This window comes from Thunnus albacares, chromosome 14, assembly GCF_914725855.1.
Source record: "Thunnus albacares chromosome 14, fThuAlb1.1, whole genome shotgun sequence".
NCBI classification, from domain to species: domain Eukaryota; kingdom Metazoa; phylum Chordata; class Actinopteri; order Scombriformes; family Scombridae; genus Thunnus; species Thunnus albacares.
In genome coordinates this window covers 31,039,515-31,053,008 of record NC_058119.1, presented here as the reverse complement: position 1 = coordinate 31,053,008, position 13,494 = coordinate 31,039,515, and the positions used below count along the sequence as shown (strand labels likewise).

General features: G+C 40.1%; 1 protein-coding gene across 1 annotated transcript; it reads right to left on the bottom strand.

Moving 5' to 3' along the window:
• Positions 1 to 74: 74 nt before the first annotated feature.
• mea1 (male-enhanced antigen 1) lies at positions 75 to 12,503 on the bottom strand. Its single transcript, XM_044372277.1, has 5 exons — positions 12,369 to 12,503; positions 10,463 to 10,595; positions 10,203 to 10,425; positions 8,076 to 8,184; positions 75 to 7,232 (listed from the first exon to the last, which is right to left on the bottom strand). Exons 2-5 carry the CDS (start codon positions 10,576 to 10,578, stop codon positions 7,057 to 7,059), a joined length of 624 nt encoding a protein of 207 aa, XP_044228212.1. The 5' UTR covers positions 10,579 to 10,595; positions 12,369 to 12,503; the 3' UTR covers positions 75 to 7,056.
• Between the last annotated feature and the right edge of the window lie 991 nt (positions 12,504 to 13,494).

The window sequence follows — 13,494 nt, the reverse complement described above, 5'->3', positions numbered from 1 at the left end:
ACGCTGCAAGAAAGTTTGTTTCAGTGTACAGACGAGATTCTGAATGTCTGACGTGTGTTTTTTGCTGCTATTAGTCCGACTGTGTGCTCAGTGTTGGAGAGAAGTTTAACCACAGTTCCCAGTAAACCCAGACACACCATCGCATTCTGTTAAACTGCTGCTGGTAGCGTGACACATAAACATCAGAGTATCTGCAGGAGGTCTTAAACAGAAACTAAAGTGTTTCCTGTCACCTGTGATATGACGATGAAACAGGTGTTAAACTTCACTCTGGTTTGACATTTAACTCGATGAACCTGCAGAAAATTAAAATCAGCTTCAGTCCAACAAACAGACGTTTTAATATCGTGTCTCTGAAGCGTTTTAGTTTGTAAAGAACGTTGAACCAAAGTCTCTCAGCTCCGTAAAGTTCAGCTCACAGGTCGTTAAGTTCCTGCGGTGAAAAAACATCAAACGACAACATCTCACCTGTGTCCCGTTACACCTGAACGCAGCACTGATGAGTTCACTGACTTGCTGTTACAGACCTGACCCGACCAATCATCTCTCAGCCTGGATCTGTGGCGGTCTGAAGCAGCTTTAGACGGACTGATGATGATGATGATGATGATGATGATGATGATGATGATGATGGTGATGATGATGATGATGATGATGATGATGGTGAGGAGGAGGAGACACAGTGAATGTAGACGTCCAATCAGCATCCAGCAGAACCGGGAGGACTGAAAGTTTCCAGCAGCAGGAGCAGCTTCCTGCTGTCTGTCTGTCCGTCGCCGACGGCGCCGCGTTACGACACCTCGTCGTCCAATCAGATTTTAAACCAATCAGGGACGTCGTTCGCATGAGAAACGAACACCGGTTCAGTGTTGTTATTCTGTCGACTGAAAGCACTAAAAAAAAAAACCCCTTCGACCTGAATGTTGATGTTCCGTCTGTACGACGAACCGTAGGACGAGTAGAGATGTAGCTGTCACTCATCAGGTCAAAGGTCAAACACACAACTCCTCCATGAGAGGTTCAGGAGCTCCGGAAGAAAACATTATGCAACGTAGAAGCTTCAGAATCCAGACAGATCGCATCCATCCACACCGACGGGCTGCTTCTTTAACGTCTCCAGTCAGACGTGACGTGTTTCGACCTGAACGTGTGATTAAAGATAAACTGAATCCTGACTTTATCCTACATTTCCCATAATGCAGCTGGATAGCCTCCCTGCAGGTGAACAGCCATGACTCCCCCTGATGACATCACTGTGACATCATCAGGCTACAGAAGGCGGTCGCTGCGTCCCAGATTAACACTACAAACTAAATACGACACTAAAGTAGAATTTATGAACTTTTGTCTCTTGGGATTTATGTTTTCACCGTTTTCTAAAGGGAATCTTTAGAGATACAGAACATCTTTCTGTTTTCTGAACAGTATTTAGTTTTTCGTGGATTTAAATACACAAGAAAATGACAATAAACTAAATCTTGAATCTTATTTTACCGTCTGTAAACAACAGACGAATCATAACGATCAGAAAAGACACAAAACAGACGCAGAGCTGCTCTCTGCACGTACAGTTTAGCCCTCACTCTGCACATTGCATTATGGGATAGCAGCAGTGAAGAAGTACTGAGATCTTCTACTACAGTAAAAGTAAAAATACCAAAGTATAAAATATTCTACATTCAAAATCTTACCAGTGAAAGAACAGAAGCTGCAAAATGTACTTAAAGTATCACAAGTAAAATCTGCTTCTAATGATTATTTTCATTATCAATTAACTATTGATTATTTTCTTGATTAATAGTTTTAGTTGTTTGGTCCATAAAATGTTGATCAGTGTTTCCACAAAGATCTTCAGTTTACAAGATAAATGTGTTGCAGTAAAAAAGTTCCCTCATATAAAGCAGCTCATATGTACGTCAGTGCACTACTGGAGTATAAAAGTACTCGGTTTCATTTCATTGCAGCACCAATGGTGCAAATTCTAGCTTATAAATTAAAAATCAGAAGTACAAAGTTAAATTTTTCTATTAATCAATCACCTTCTTAGTATTTAAGAAAGAGGTAATAGAAAATAAAATGATTAATTGATACAGAATCTTGTGCTGGACTCAGAAAAGTGAACCCTAAAGCCCCACGTCCTCAGGGGGGGTCAGCGAGAGCCAGATCTTCGCCCCATTCAGAAATTTACTAACGGGAGTCCCATGGACGGTGCGGCGGCACAGGTTTCCCATTGGGGTGAAAGGAAAGGAGGAGGTAAGGAAGTCTGAAGGTGTAGGGGGGTCCACTGACAGAACTCCTGAAGCCGCCACAGACCTGAACCTGCTCTGGGACGCAGCGATCAATAAAACATATTAATGTTCTCACAGCTGAGGAGGAACAATAACTCATCACCTGCTCTGCTGTTTCCTGTAGACTCACCTGTAAATGAACGCAGTCGTCAGGAACAGTGAACACATCAGTGAACAGATCAGGACTGAGATGATCCTGCTGGAGGTCTGAGTCGGTGTGGATGAACAGAGTCGGTGCCGACCTGTCCGGCTGCTGAACCAAACTAACTGACGTTTACCATCATTTTAGTATTTTAAAAAACAGTTTCTGACTTTATTTTAGCACCTGATGATGCAGAAAACACGGTGGGAGGAGTGAACAAACCCGTCTCAGAAGAACCAGATAAACAGGAAGTTTAAACAATCTGCACGATGCAGCCGATGGTTCGAAATCAGAAAACCGCCAGTAAAACAAGTTTCTGAATGATGGAAAAGTTGATTTGAGCTGCAGTTTAAACTCCATCCTGTCTGTTCTTCTTCTGCTCCCTGCACACTCAGATTCCCATGATCCTCTGCTGTCGGTTCTGTTTACAAGAGCATCGGATTTGTTTTGTTTTGTGTCACAAAAAAAGTTTGTAGCATAAAGAGAAAATATAGAAGAGAGAATCGTTTCAGGATGAATCTGCTGATCAGAGTCGCTCCTAAAGTCCAGTTTTGTGTATTTAAGTGGATCAAACAATAAATGTCAAAGTGCGTTTTTACTCAGAAAACTCGATGTTCAAGCTTAATTCTTCACAAGGGGAACATTTGATGAATATTCATGTATTTCAAGACAAAAAAAGTAGAATAATTTTAAAGAGAAACTCATGATAAAAGTCACTAAAGTGGGTTTTTCCTGAGTTTTGTGGGCGATTTTTAGACCTGATGTGTAATTCTGACAAAACATCTGTGATCTCTTTTTTTTTTTTAAAGAAACAGCCGTCTGCTCTGAAAGGTTTTTTTGTGGCACAAAAAGTTCTTTAAGAGTCGAGAAACAAACGTTTTGATGAAAAAGTGACAGTTGGTTCCATAAAGTGTTGTGAGCACATGAAGAAAATCATCAAATGAAAACTGCAACGAGTAAATAATTATTTCATCTCCGTCTGTCGTCTCCTGTTTTTCTTTTAATTAACGAAGCTTCTCTTTAACAAAATAATTTACTTCCTGCGACCTTTAACCTCGCCTGCGCTCGCCGCTCCACTTCCACCTGTTGTTGTATTTTTGTGTTCTCGAAGCGCCTAAGCAATATTCTTTAAAGTGAAACGGTCTCCGTGCGCAGAAACAATCCAGAAGATGAAACAAAATATATGAAAAGAAAAATATGTCTTTATTCTTCAGACGGTTCTGCCTGCAGTTATTGTTGTACTGTATATTGTCACGTATATCGACTGATGGCCACGCCCCATCATTTAGGCCACGCCTCCTCGTTTAGGCCACTCCCTCTTTAGACCACGCCCCCTCCTCCCCCCTCAACAATCTTTTTAATTATTTCGTTCTCGTCAGCTGGTTTTTTGTTGCAGTCGTTGCTTGTTGCACGTGGTCCTCTACTCGCTGTCATGTGACCATTCCAAAGGTGGGATAGCCCCGCCCCCCCCCCCCCACATTGCTCGCTGCTGGACAAAATGGCCGCCAAACCTCTACGAGCTGTAAGACATTTAAACAGCTGAAAACTAACAAACCTGAACTCTGACAGAGCTGAAACCTCCAGAATATGTTTAATGTTGGATTTTATATTAATGTAATTAATAAGATATTAATAAGAGCAGCGGTGAGACGTTCATGTTCCTCTCAGATGTTTGAGGAGATGTTTCATCTGTGAGTGTTTCTGATGAACGACGTCAGCGACTCTCAGTTCTACAGTTTGGATCGACATGAAACTCTCCTGTTCAAGTAGCTTAACGAACCCCCGACTGCTAACGAAGGCGGGAGAGCTGCTCACGTCTCAGTGTGCTACCAACAGGAAGAGGAAACTTGTCTCTTTTAGTGTCATTTTAGTGTCTCGAGACTGAAGATCTGATCGGAGCAGATTTCAGTCTGAAATGTGCACAAACTGTTCGGCTGCTGAACCAAATCCGACGAAAAAAATGTCTTAATTATAACATTTAAAGTCCTCAAATTCCCAAACTGTCACTGAACATTTTACTAGATTTTTTTTGTCCAGCAGCGAGAGACTCGATAGACGACACAAATACGAAACATTTAAAAAATAAACTCTAAAATCTGAACGCTGCTTCCCGTCATCCTGTACATATGTTGTACTTTAATTAGAGTATTACATAGTATGAAAGTCCAATTTTGTACAGATGTTCATGTATGTACAGAACAAAATAAAAAGAAATAAAGTGGACATGTTTGACAATTATAGAGTTTCTGTGTTTTACACACACACACACACACACACACACACACAATCAGATTAATCAAAACACTGAAGCGATCATTAAAACAAACAGTTCATTAAAAGGCTTTCAGGTGGAATGTGACTTTCTTCTAAACATGAAAAATCCAAACAGGATGTTTCTAAATGTTTCCTTCATTTCTACAGAAGCAATTAATATTTATAATCAGAGCTGCAATAACAATTATTTATTGATTCACTGGGAGATTATTTTCACCATCAAACATTTGGGACTTAAAATGCCAGAAAAACAAAATCAGTTTCATCTTTGAGTTTTCGTCCAACAAACAGAGAAACTCCAAAATATTCAGTTTACTGTCACATGAGATGGAACAAAAAGGAGAAAATTATCAAAACTGAGAAGCTGGAAAGATTTTTTGTTTGAAAAATGTTCATGTCTTAAGTCTCTGGAGAGAAGTTCTGTGTCAGACATTAATTCTCTTGACTTTAAACTAAAGTTCTCTGAGGATTTTATAATGAAATACAAAGTCCAGAGGTTGTGATATGTAGCACAACAAGCTAGTGAAGCTATAAACAAGCTGAGTGGCGTCTGTCTTACACAGAACTACTCTCTGGAGACTGAAAACGTGATGCTGTTATTAGTCTTTGGAGCCGTTTCTAAACAAACTAACGTGACCAAACTCTTCATGATGAAGGATCATGTGACCCAGTGCAGCGATGTGACTCACTGACGTGGTTTTTAATCAGATATATCAGCTTTGATACAAACACAGTACTGGTCAGTAGATCAGTTCACTGTTGGTTTGAAACATAAAGAGAAAAATATAAAATCAGCAGAATTATCGTTTAAAATAGTTGCAGCTCTAGTTGTAAACATGTTCAATCAAGATCACAGGTGGATTTTCTGCAGATGACAAAGTCTTTTTCTTGTGATAACTGAATAATTTAACAGATTAAGTTCCAGTTTTTGAGTCCAGGTCACAACTTTTATATTTTACACTGAATCTGGTATAAAGTGATTTCAGTCAGTTATTTATAATCCAGCTAATCTGCTTTATCGTTAAGATCTCGTCTCATTTTAATGACAAAGTGGGAAAAAAAAAACGACTTCACATCACACGTCGGTATGAACGGAGAGAGGGAGGACGGAGCTGATTCATGTAGAGACGAGAGAAACGTGTCGTCTTAACGTGTAGTGAACGTCTCACGTCTCTGTTGGGATGTCGTTTCACGTTCTCCTGACTTTTTATAGCTTCAGGTTTATGTTCAGACTGAAGTCTACACTCCTCTTTGCCCTGGATTTTGCCTCTCAGGCTACAGACTGCTGGAGGTGTTTTAAGCAGCCTGCAGACAGTACTCAGGGCTGAAAAAAAAACACTCATCTCCATGTTTTTGGCTAAAAGTGATTATTTACTCAGAATGTTCTTCTAAACAGGCGACACCTCGGACTATTTAAACTACTCTCTTCTTTCATGGGTAACACTTTTTTATTATTCAGGTCCCATTATTTTACTCTAATTTCCTGGACATTTTCATATTTAACAGTCAATTTTCAGGACATTTTGCAAAACATTTTGATACAAATTAATTTTTGGATTCATATGTAGTTTATTTGAAAGGGTTTTGTTATTTGGTAGTAAAGGTGGTAGAAATGTGCTCATTACAGAGTTTTTAAGAAAGAATCAAATATTTAATTTGACACAAAAAACTGCACACTGAAAACTAAATAAAATCTAATTTATTCGTTTTTTTTTTCAAATTAACAACCCGAATATAATGAGCGGGCACTTAATTAATAACCCAACTTGACCCTTTTTTCCCTTCATGACTCTGTAAAATGTCCTAAAAATTAACCCTGAAATACCCAAAATTTCCAGGAAATTATCATAAAATTAAGGAACTGTTACATTTTGATATTTTATTACGTAAAAAAAAAAAAAAAATCAGCAGAGTATTTGATTATTATTAGCAGCTCAGATGTTTCAGTAAAGTCTCCAAAACATCATGAGCTCAGATCAACAGGTCTGTTTTCAGCTTTCATGCATTTTACAAAACTTTTAGACGATTTGATTTATTCAGATTAAGAAGCAGATTTTTTTTTTTCACACAAAATAAAAAATGTAATGTCTGCTGGGAAATAATGAATCTTTTATTTTAAGTCTGATTAACTTTGTGCTAAAGCAGTAAAGGGTTAAAGGAGTCGGCGGTGAGTTTGAGAAAATAAACTTTCTCAGTTTTGAGCAGCTTCCTTCAAATTCACATTAAAGTTTAATTTTAATGTAACTATGGAAACGTGTTGGTTCGCTTCAGACAGAAAGAGTCGACCCTCCCGCTGTCTGTCATTTCCCACACTGCGTCTGTGTCCCTGAAGTGTCCGTGCTGTGTTCAGGGTCAGTTGATGTTGTTCCTGCGGTTGAGCCGCAGGGCGGCGGCGCTCTGCCGGCTCTGCATCGCGTTTTCGACCACGTCCTTCCACTGGTCGTCTGAGATCTCCTTGGCCCACGCCGGCACGCCAAGAGACGGTAACGCCACGGCCGCCATCGTCCTCTTTACCAGCTCCACGTGGTCTGCAGGGACACAGGAAGTGATGTCAACAGACAGGAAGTTCTCACATGATAAATTAATGGTTTACAGTTGTGGTGTCTTCTGGTAATGATTAAAGACAAACATGTTGACAGACGGACATGAGGAGGACAGGTGGAGGACATGAAGACATGAGGAGGACAGGTAGAGGACATGAGGAGGACATGAGAAGGACATGAGGACAGGTAGAGGACAGGTGGAGGACATGAGGACATGAGGAGGACAGGTAGAGGACAAGGGGACAGGTGGAGGACATGAGGACAGGTAGAGGACAAGGGTACAGGTGGAGGACAGGTAGAGGACAAGGGTACAGGTGGAGGACATGAGGACAGGTGGAGGACATGAGGACAGGTGGAGGACATGAAGAGGACAGGTAGAGGACAAGGGGACAGGTGGAGGACATGAGGACAGGTGGAGGACATGAAGAGGACAGGTAGAGGACAAGGGTACAGGTGGAGGACAGGTAGAGGACACGAGGACAGGTGGAGGACATGAGGACAGGTGGAGGACAAGGGTACAGGTGGAGGACAGGTAGAGGACAAGGGTACAGGTGGAGGACATGAGGACAGGTGGAGGACATGAAGAGGACAGGTAGAGGACAAGGGTACAGGTGGAGGACATGAGGACAGGTGGAGGACATGAGGACAGGTAGAGGACATGAAGAGGACAGGTAGAGGACAAGGGTACAGGTGGAGGACATGAGGACAGGTGGAGGACATGAAGACAGGTGGAGGACATGAGGACAGGTAGAGGACAAGGGGACAGGTGGAGGACAAGGGGACAGGTGGAGGACATGAGGACAGGTGGAGGACAGATGGAGGTCTGACCTGCGTCCATAGGGATGGAGGCGTGGCTCCTCTGGGCCGCCGCCCCCTCAGGGTCCTCCTCCTCGTCACTGTCAGGAGGCGGAGCTTCAGGAAGGTGCAGCCCCATCACCTGCAGGTGAGAGACAGGTGAGACTGACAGCTACTGTTTCATCCATTAATGAGTCCAAACAGACGTCTTTTAACGTCTCATTTCATCCGAACAACAACAGACTGAAACATTTAAATATTTCATTTTCACCAGAAGACATTTGGAGGTTTTACTCGAACAACTTTAACCCTTAAACACACTTCAGAGCAGGTTTAACAAACTCTGACTTTCACTCTGAACTCTTTCAGCTCTAGAACTGATCAGAGTTCAATCAATGGCGAATAAAAAAAGTCAAGTCAGTTTTATTTGTATAGCCAAATTAGCCTCAGGGGGCTTTACGGTCTGTACAGCAATACAACATCCTCTGTCCTCAGACCCTTGATTCAGATAAGGAACAACTCCCTAAAAACCCTTTAAACAGGGAAAAACTGTTAGAAAGCTCAGGAAGAGCAACAGAGGAGGATCCCTCTGCAGGACGGACAGACAGGAAATAGATGCTGTGTGAACAGAATAGAGCAACAAAGACAAATAACAGAAATACAAAAGGGAAAAAGCCACCATCAACGCAGCTGCGATACTAGAGCGTCCATACTACTCCGATGGAGGTAGAAACATTAATGTGTTTTGATCATTAATTCATTAACAGACCTGGATTTCTTTAATGGCTGATAAAGTGCTGGAATCTGACTGAGTATCAGGCTACATTACATTTTAAATATATTTATTCAGCTTTAATCTGACTGGGACAAAAACACCTTTTTTCACGGTGGGAGGGTCTCACTGTATGCTGATGACATGCTGTTATTTGTATCTGTACATAGATTCCCAAACCTCCTGGACTTTAGTGAAATATCCAACTACAAAGTTAACCTTCAAAGAAGTGAAATAGTAGCTGTTTATTTCAGATTCCTTTAAGATTAGTCCAAAATATTTTAAATATTTAGGGATTTGGATTACACGTAGCTAACTATCCGCTTCTGCAGCCCGAATCCAGTTATACCTCAAACTCACTCGATAAGCATTCAGTCAAAATATTGAATCATTTCATGAATCGTCTCCTGTAGCTCCAGCTGACAGACATTGTATGTTCCCTCCATCTATTATGGATGATGCTTTTAATACACAGTCCAAATGAAGAATCACATCATTATAGGATCTGTACACCATAGACTGTATAAAAATAACGGACGTAGTCACTGTGACGTCACTCTTTGGTTTGTGGACTCCTGTTTTGAGCCTCGAGTTTGGCGTTTTGATTGTCGCCATCTTGAATTTTTGGAGGCAGAAGTGACCATATTTAGAGGAGAGCGTGGAGCTGGGAGGAGCTCCCCAGGGTCCAACTACAGCCCTTCATTCACTGCCATGGTAGTGACTAGCCCTATAGCATACGCTGCTTTATCGTCTATTTTACTGTAAATGGGACCATAGTTTACTAAATGAACATCAGGCTGTATTGAAGAAGACTTGAAACTAGTGATTGAGACCATAAACTCATTAAGAAACAGTTTACTGAGGTAATAAATCAATGAGCAGTGGGGTCAGTTTCTCATAGACTTCCATATAATCGGACTTCTTTTTGGAGCCAGTGGCGTCGCCCCCTGCTGGCCGTTACAGAGAATGCAGGTTTCAGTCACTTCCGCACTGGCTTCACTTTTCAGACCCGGAGCTTCTTGCTTGCACTACGCTGACAAAAACTGGTTAATTTAATATCCCAGAGCACATTTATATCAGTATCTACAGCTCAGAAATATAATTTCCTGTAACTCTGACTCGTTTCCCTTCTCGACTCCGTCTATGAGTGTAAACCAGATGCCATCTGTTAGTTACTAAACATGTACAGACGTCGAAAGTTTGGACACACTTTCTCATTCTGGGAATAGGAAGGTGTGTCCAAACTTTTGACTGGTTCTGTTGACTGGACTACACTGGAAACACTCCAAATAAATGGAAGAAAGACAAGATTAATCACTAAACCTGTTCAGTGTGTCCTGAGGTGTTCGTGTTATTTAGTGAGTCAGCTGTTGCCGGGCAGATCTCACCTCTATCCTCTGCTGCACCTGCTGCAGCTGCTCAGCGTGTGAGGGCGCCTGCCCCCGCTCTTCTTCCTCCTCTTCCTCCTCCTCCTCCTCCTCCGGCGGGGGTGCGGAGGCATTCAGGCCGTCGGGCTCCTGGTTCAGAGGTTGGTAATAATATCCTCCACTGTTCACCTCCTCCTCCTCCTCCTCTTCCTCTCCATCCAGCTCCATCTCCGCCCCCTCTTCCTCTTCCTCCTCCTCCTCCTCCTCACCCCCTCCCTCCCCCCCCGCTCCACACCGCCCCCACCGGCAGCATCTCTCCGTCAGCCGGACGCTCGTCCTCGTCCTCAGAGCTCGGTAAGACTCTCTCCGGTCCCATCGCTGAGCTCAACACTTCCATCCACAGACGCCGAGACGCTGCCGGGGACGAAGACACGATTATTTCATTCACTGTAAATAAACTATAATTCTGATGATTTTCTATGTTTGTCTTCATGTTTGGATCCAAACCAACAATGAACTGATCTACTAACAAGTCTTATGTTTGTATCAAAGCTGATGTATCTTATTAAAAACACGTCGGTTAGTCACAGCGCTGCACTGGGTCACATGATCCTTCATCATGAAGAGTTTGATTAGAAACGGATCCAAAGACTAATAACAGCATCACTAGTTGTGACCAGCAGATGTGCTGACAGGAAGTTTACAGATGAATAATAAACATCTCTGTGACATTTCTGTACTTCAACATCCTCTCATTCATCAACTGATACCGATATTATATCTATATATTGATACAATCAATTCAGTTCTTTTCACATACAGCGGGTCTTGACTGAACTCTTCAGTGATCACTTCATTAAATTATTATTAGAATTTTCAGTTTTTGTTGACGTCAGAAAGTCGATGATTCTGCTTTGTGTTTATTAGTTTTAATGTGCATTTTATTAAAAAGTGTTTCTGATATTTTGTCCACTACATTAACATACATGAGAGGGGAAAAATATTACAAACACTACAGTATATTATATTATATTATATTATATTATATTATATTAGATAGATAGATGTAGATATTGTCCTGGTGGATTTATTGATCAGGTTGTATTTATTAGAGGTGATGTAAGAGTCTGTGGAGCATCACATCCTCCTGCTGCTGTTTAGAAACTGAACACCAGCTGTTCGTCTCTGTATCATCAGCATCAACGATCAGTCGCCAACTCTTAAATCTCCAACTATTTTGATAATCAATTAATCGCTTTGAGTCATTTTTCGGAAAAAAAAAGCCCAAATTCTCTGATTCCAGCTACTTAAATGTGAATATTTTCTGGTTTCTTCAGTCTCTGTGACAGTAAACTGAAGATCTTTGTGGATAAAATCAGACATTTGAGGACGTCGTCTTTGGGAAACACTGATCAACATTTTTCACCATTTTCTGACATTTTATAAATCAAACAACTAATCGATTAATCCAGAAAATTATCAACAAATTACTTGATAATGAAAATAAATAGTAATAAATAATTAGTTGCAGCTCTAACTGTATCAATTATAAAATACTTTGTAAGATTTTATCAGACAGACTGAAAGTTTAAACTGAGCTGCTGATACTGAAACATGTTTCATGTTATATTGATTCTCTGACAGGATTATTACAACCACAGTTTTATAATGTTGAAACTGACGGTGATGGAAAGTAACTAACTACATTCACTGAAGTACTGTACTTAGGCAATATTGAGGTATTTGTACTTTACTTGAGTATTTCCATGTGATGCTACTTTCTACATTTCAGAGGGAAATATTGTACTTTCTACTCCACTACATTTATTTGACAGCTTTAGTTACTTTTCAGATGAAGATTTGACACAATGGATAATATAACAAGCTTTTAAAATACAACACATTGTTAAAGATGAAACCAGTGGTTTCCAACCTTTTTGTCTTTTGACGTCTTACAAAAAGCAGTGTGTAGTCGGGGTCACATTTCACATGTCTATGAGTTGTTGTTTCTGTCTGTGGTTCACCTGGCTGACAGATGATGGAGAAACAAACACCTGGAGCAGCTAACAGCTAATGAAGCTAACTCGCTCATTTTCCGGTTATTAAACTCTCTTCTTCTTCTCTTGTTTGTTGGTTTATTTCCTGTAAAGAGTAAACCTCCTCCAGGTGAAGGTTGTACTGTCTTACCTGTCTGTCTTTCTGTCTGTCTGTCTGTCTGTCTGTCCGGAGCTGCAGGCTGCTGCTGTTAGCTGTTAGCCGCTGCTAGCTGCAGCTGCCGTTTAAACACTTCCTGGTACGTCACAGGCACGCAACACGCAAAGTAGACGTTTTGTTTTTTAAAAAAAAGAAAAAGCTTTATTAACAACATACAAACAATGACATTGTAAAAAAAATATCCAGCAACAAATTATTGGTGATTTGTACTATTATAATGTTCAAGGATAAAAGGAAAAGGAAAAAAAAAAATAAAACGTAATTGGTACCTAATTAAGTAATCTTGCCTTATGCAGCCGGAGTATAATAATAATAATAATAATAACAAAGTAACCAAAAGTGACTTCTTCTAGTTGTTACCATATATTATTATTATTATTATTATTATTTATCTGTATCCTATAATATAATAATAATACAGTAATAGATTAGAACCTCTTTGTTCTGTTTCTTCTGCTGCTGAAATGATAAAAGATCAATAAAGTTTTATCTCAGTCACATCGTCCCAAAAGCTTTTACTAAAAAAGATGTACATGACAAAATCTGATATAACATGCAGTAAATCATACCTTCTATTTTATCTGCTGGGAAATTGACATTAACACAAATTTTGTTTTATTATTATTATTCTTTTTTTTTCACATTCCTGGTCAATATTTTGTACATTGGACTGTCTTCCATTAAAACTGGTAACAGCTCTTTTCTCTTAGAATATATTTTACATATTTTATTGGTGAATTTCTATCTTATATTAGTGATGATAACTTATGTTTCGTGTATATTTAGATTGTTATGAAATCCCATGTATGGACCAGCAGGTGATGCTGTTGATCAGCTGCTATTGACTGGAATAAAGTGACAGAAAAGTGTGAGTGTGATGATAATACATGTAATAGGTAACATATAATATATACTGTATATGATATATATGTTGGAGGGGGTTTATGACACTGCAGAGTCTTTTTCTGTAATTTACAATAATCTGAGTCTAAATCCTCCAAACAAACCGACCTGCTGAATGTTTGACCAGCAGCCAAAAGCAGCTTTATTAATTATACAACACATTTCATTAAACTCAGTGTGCTTTACATTTAAAAAG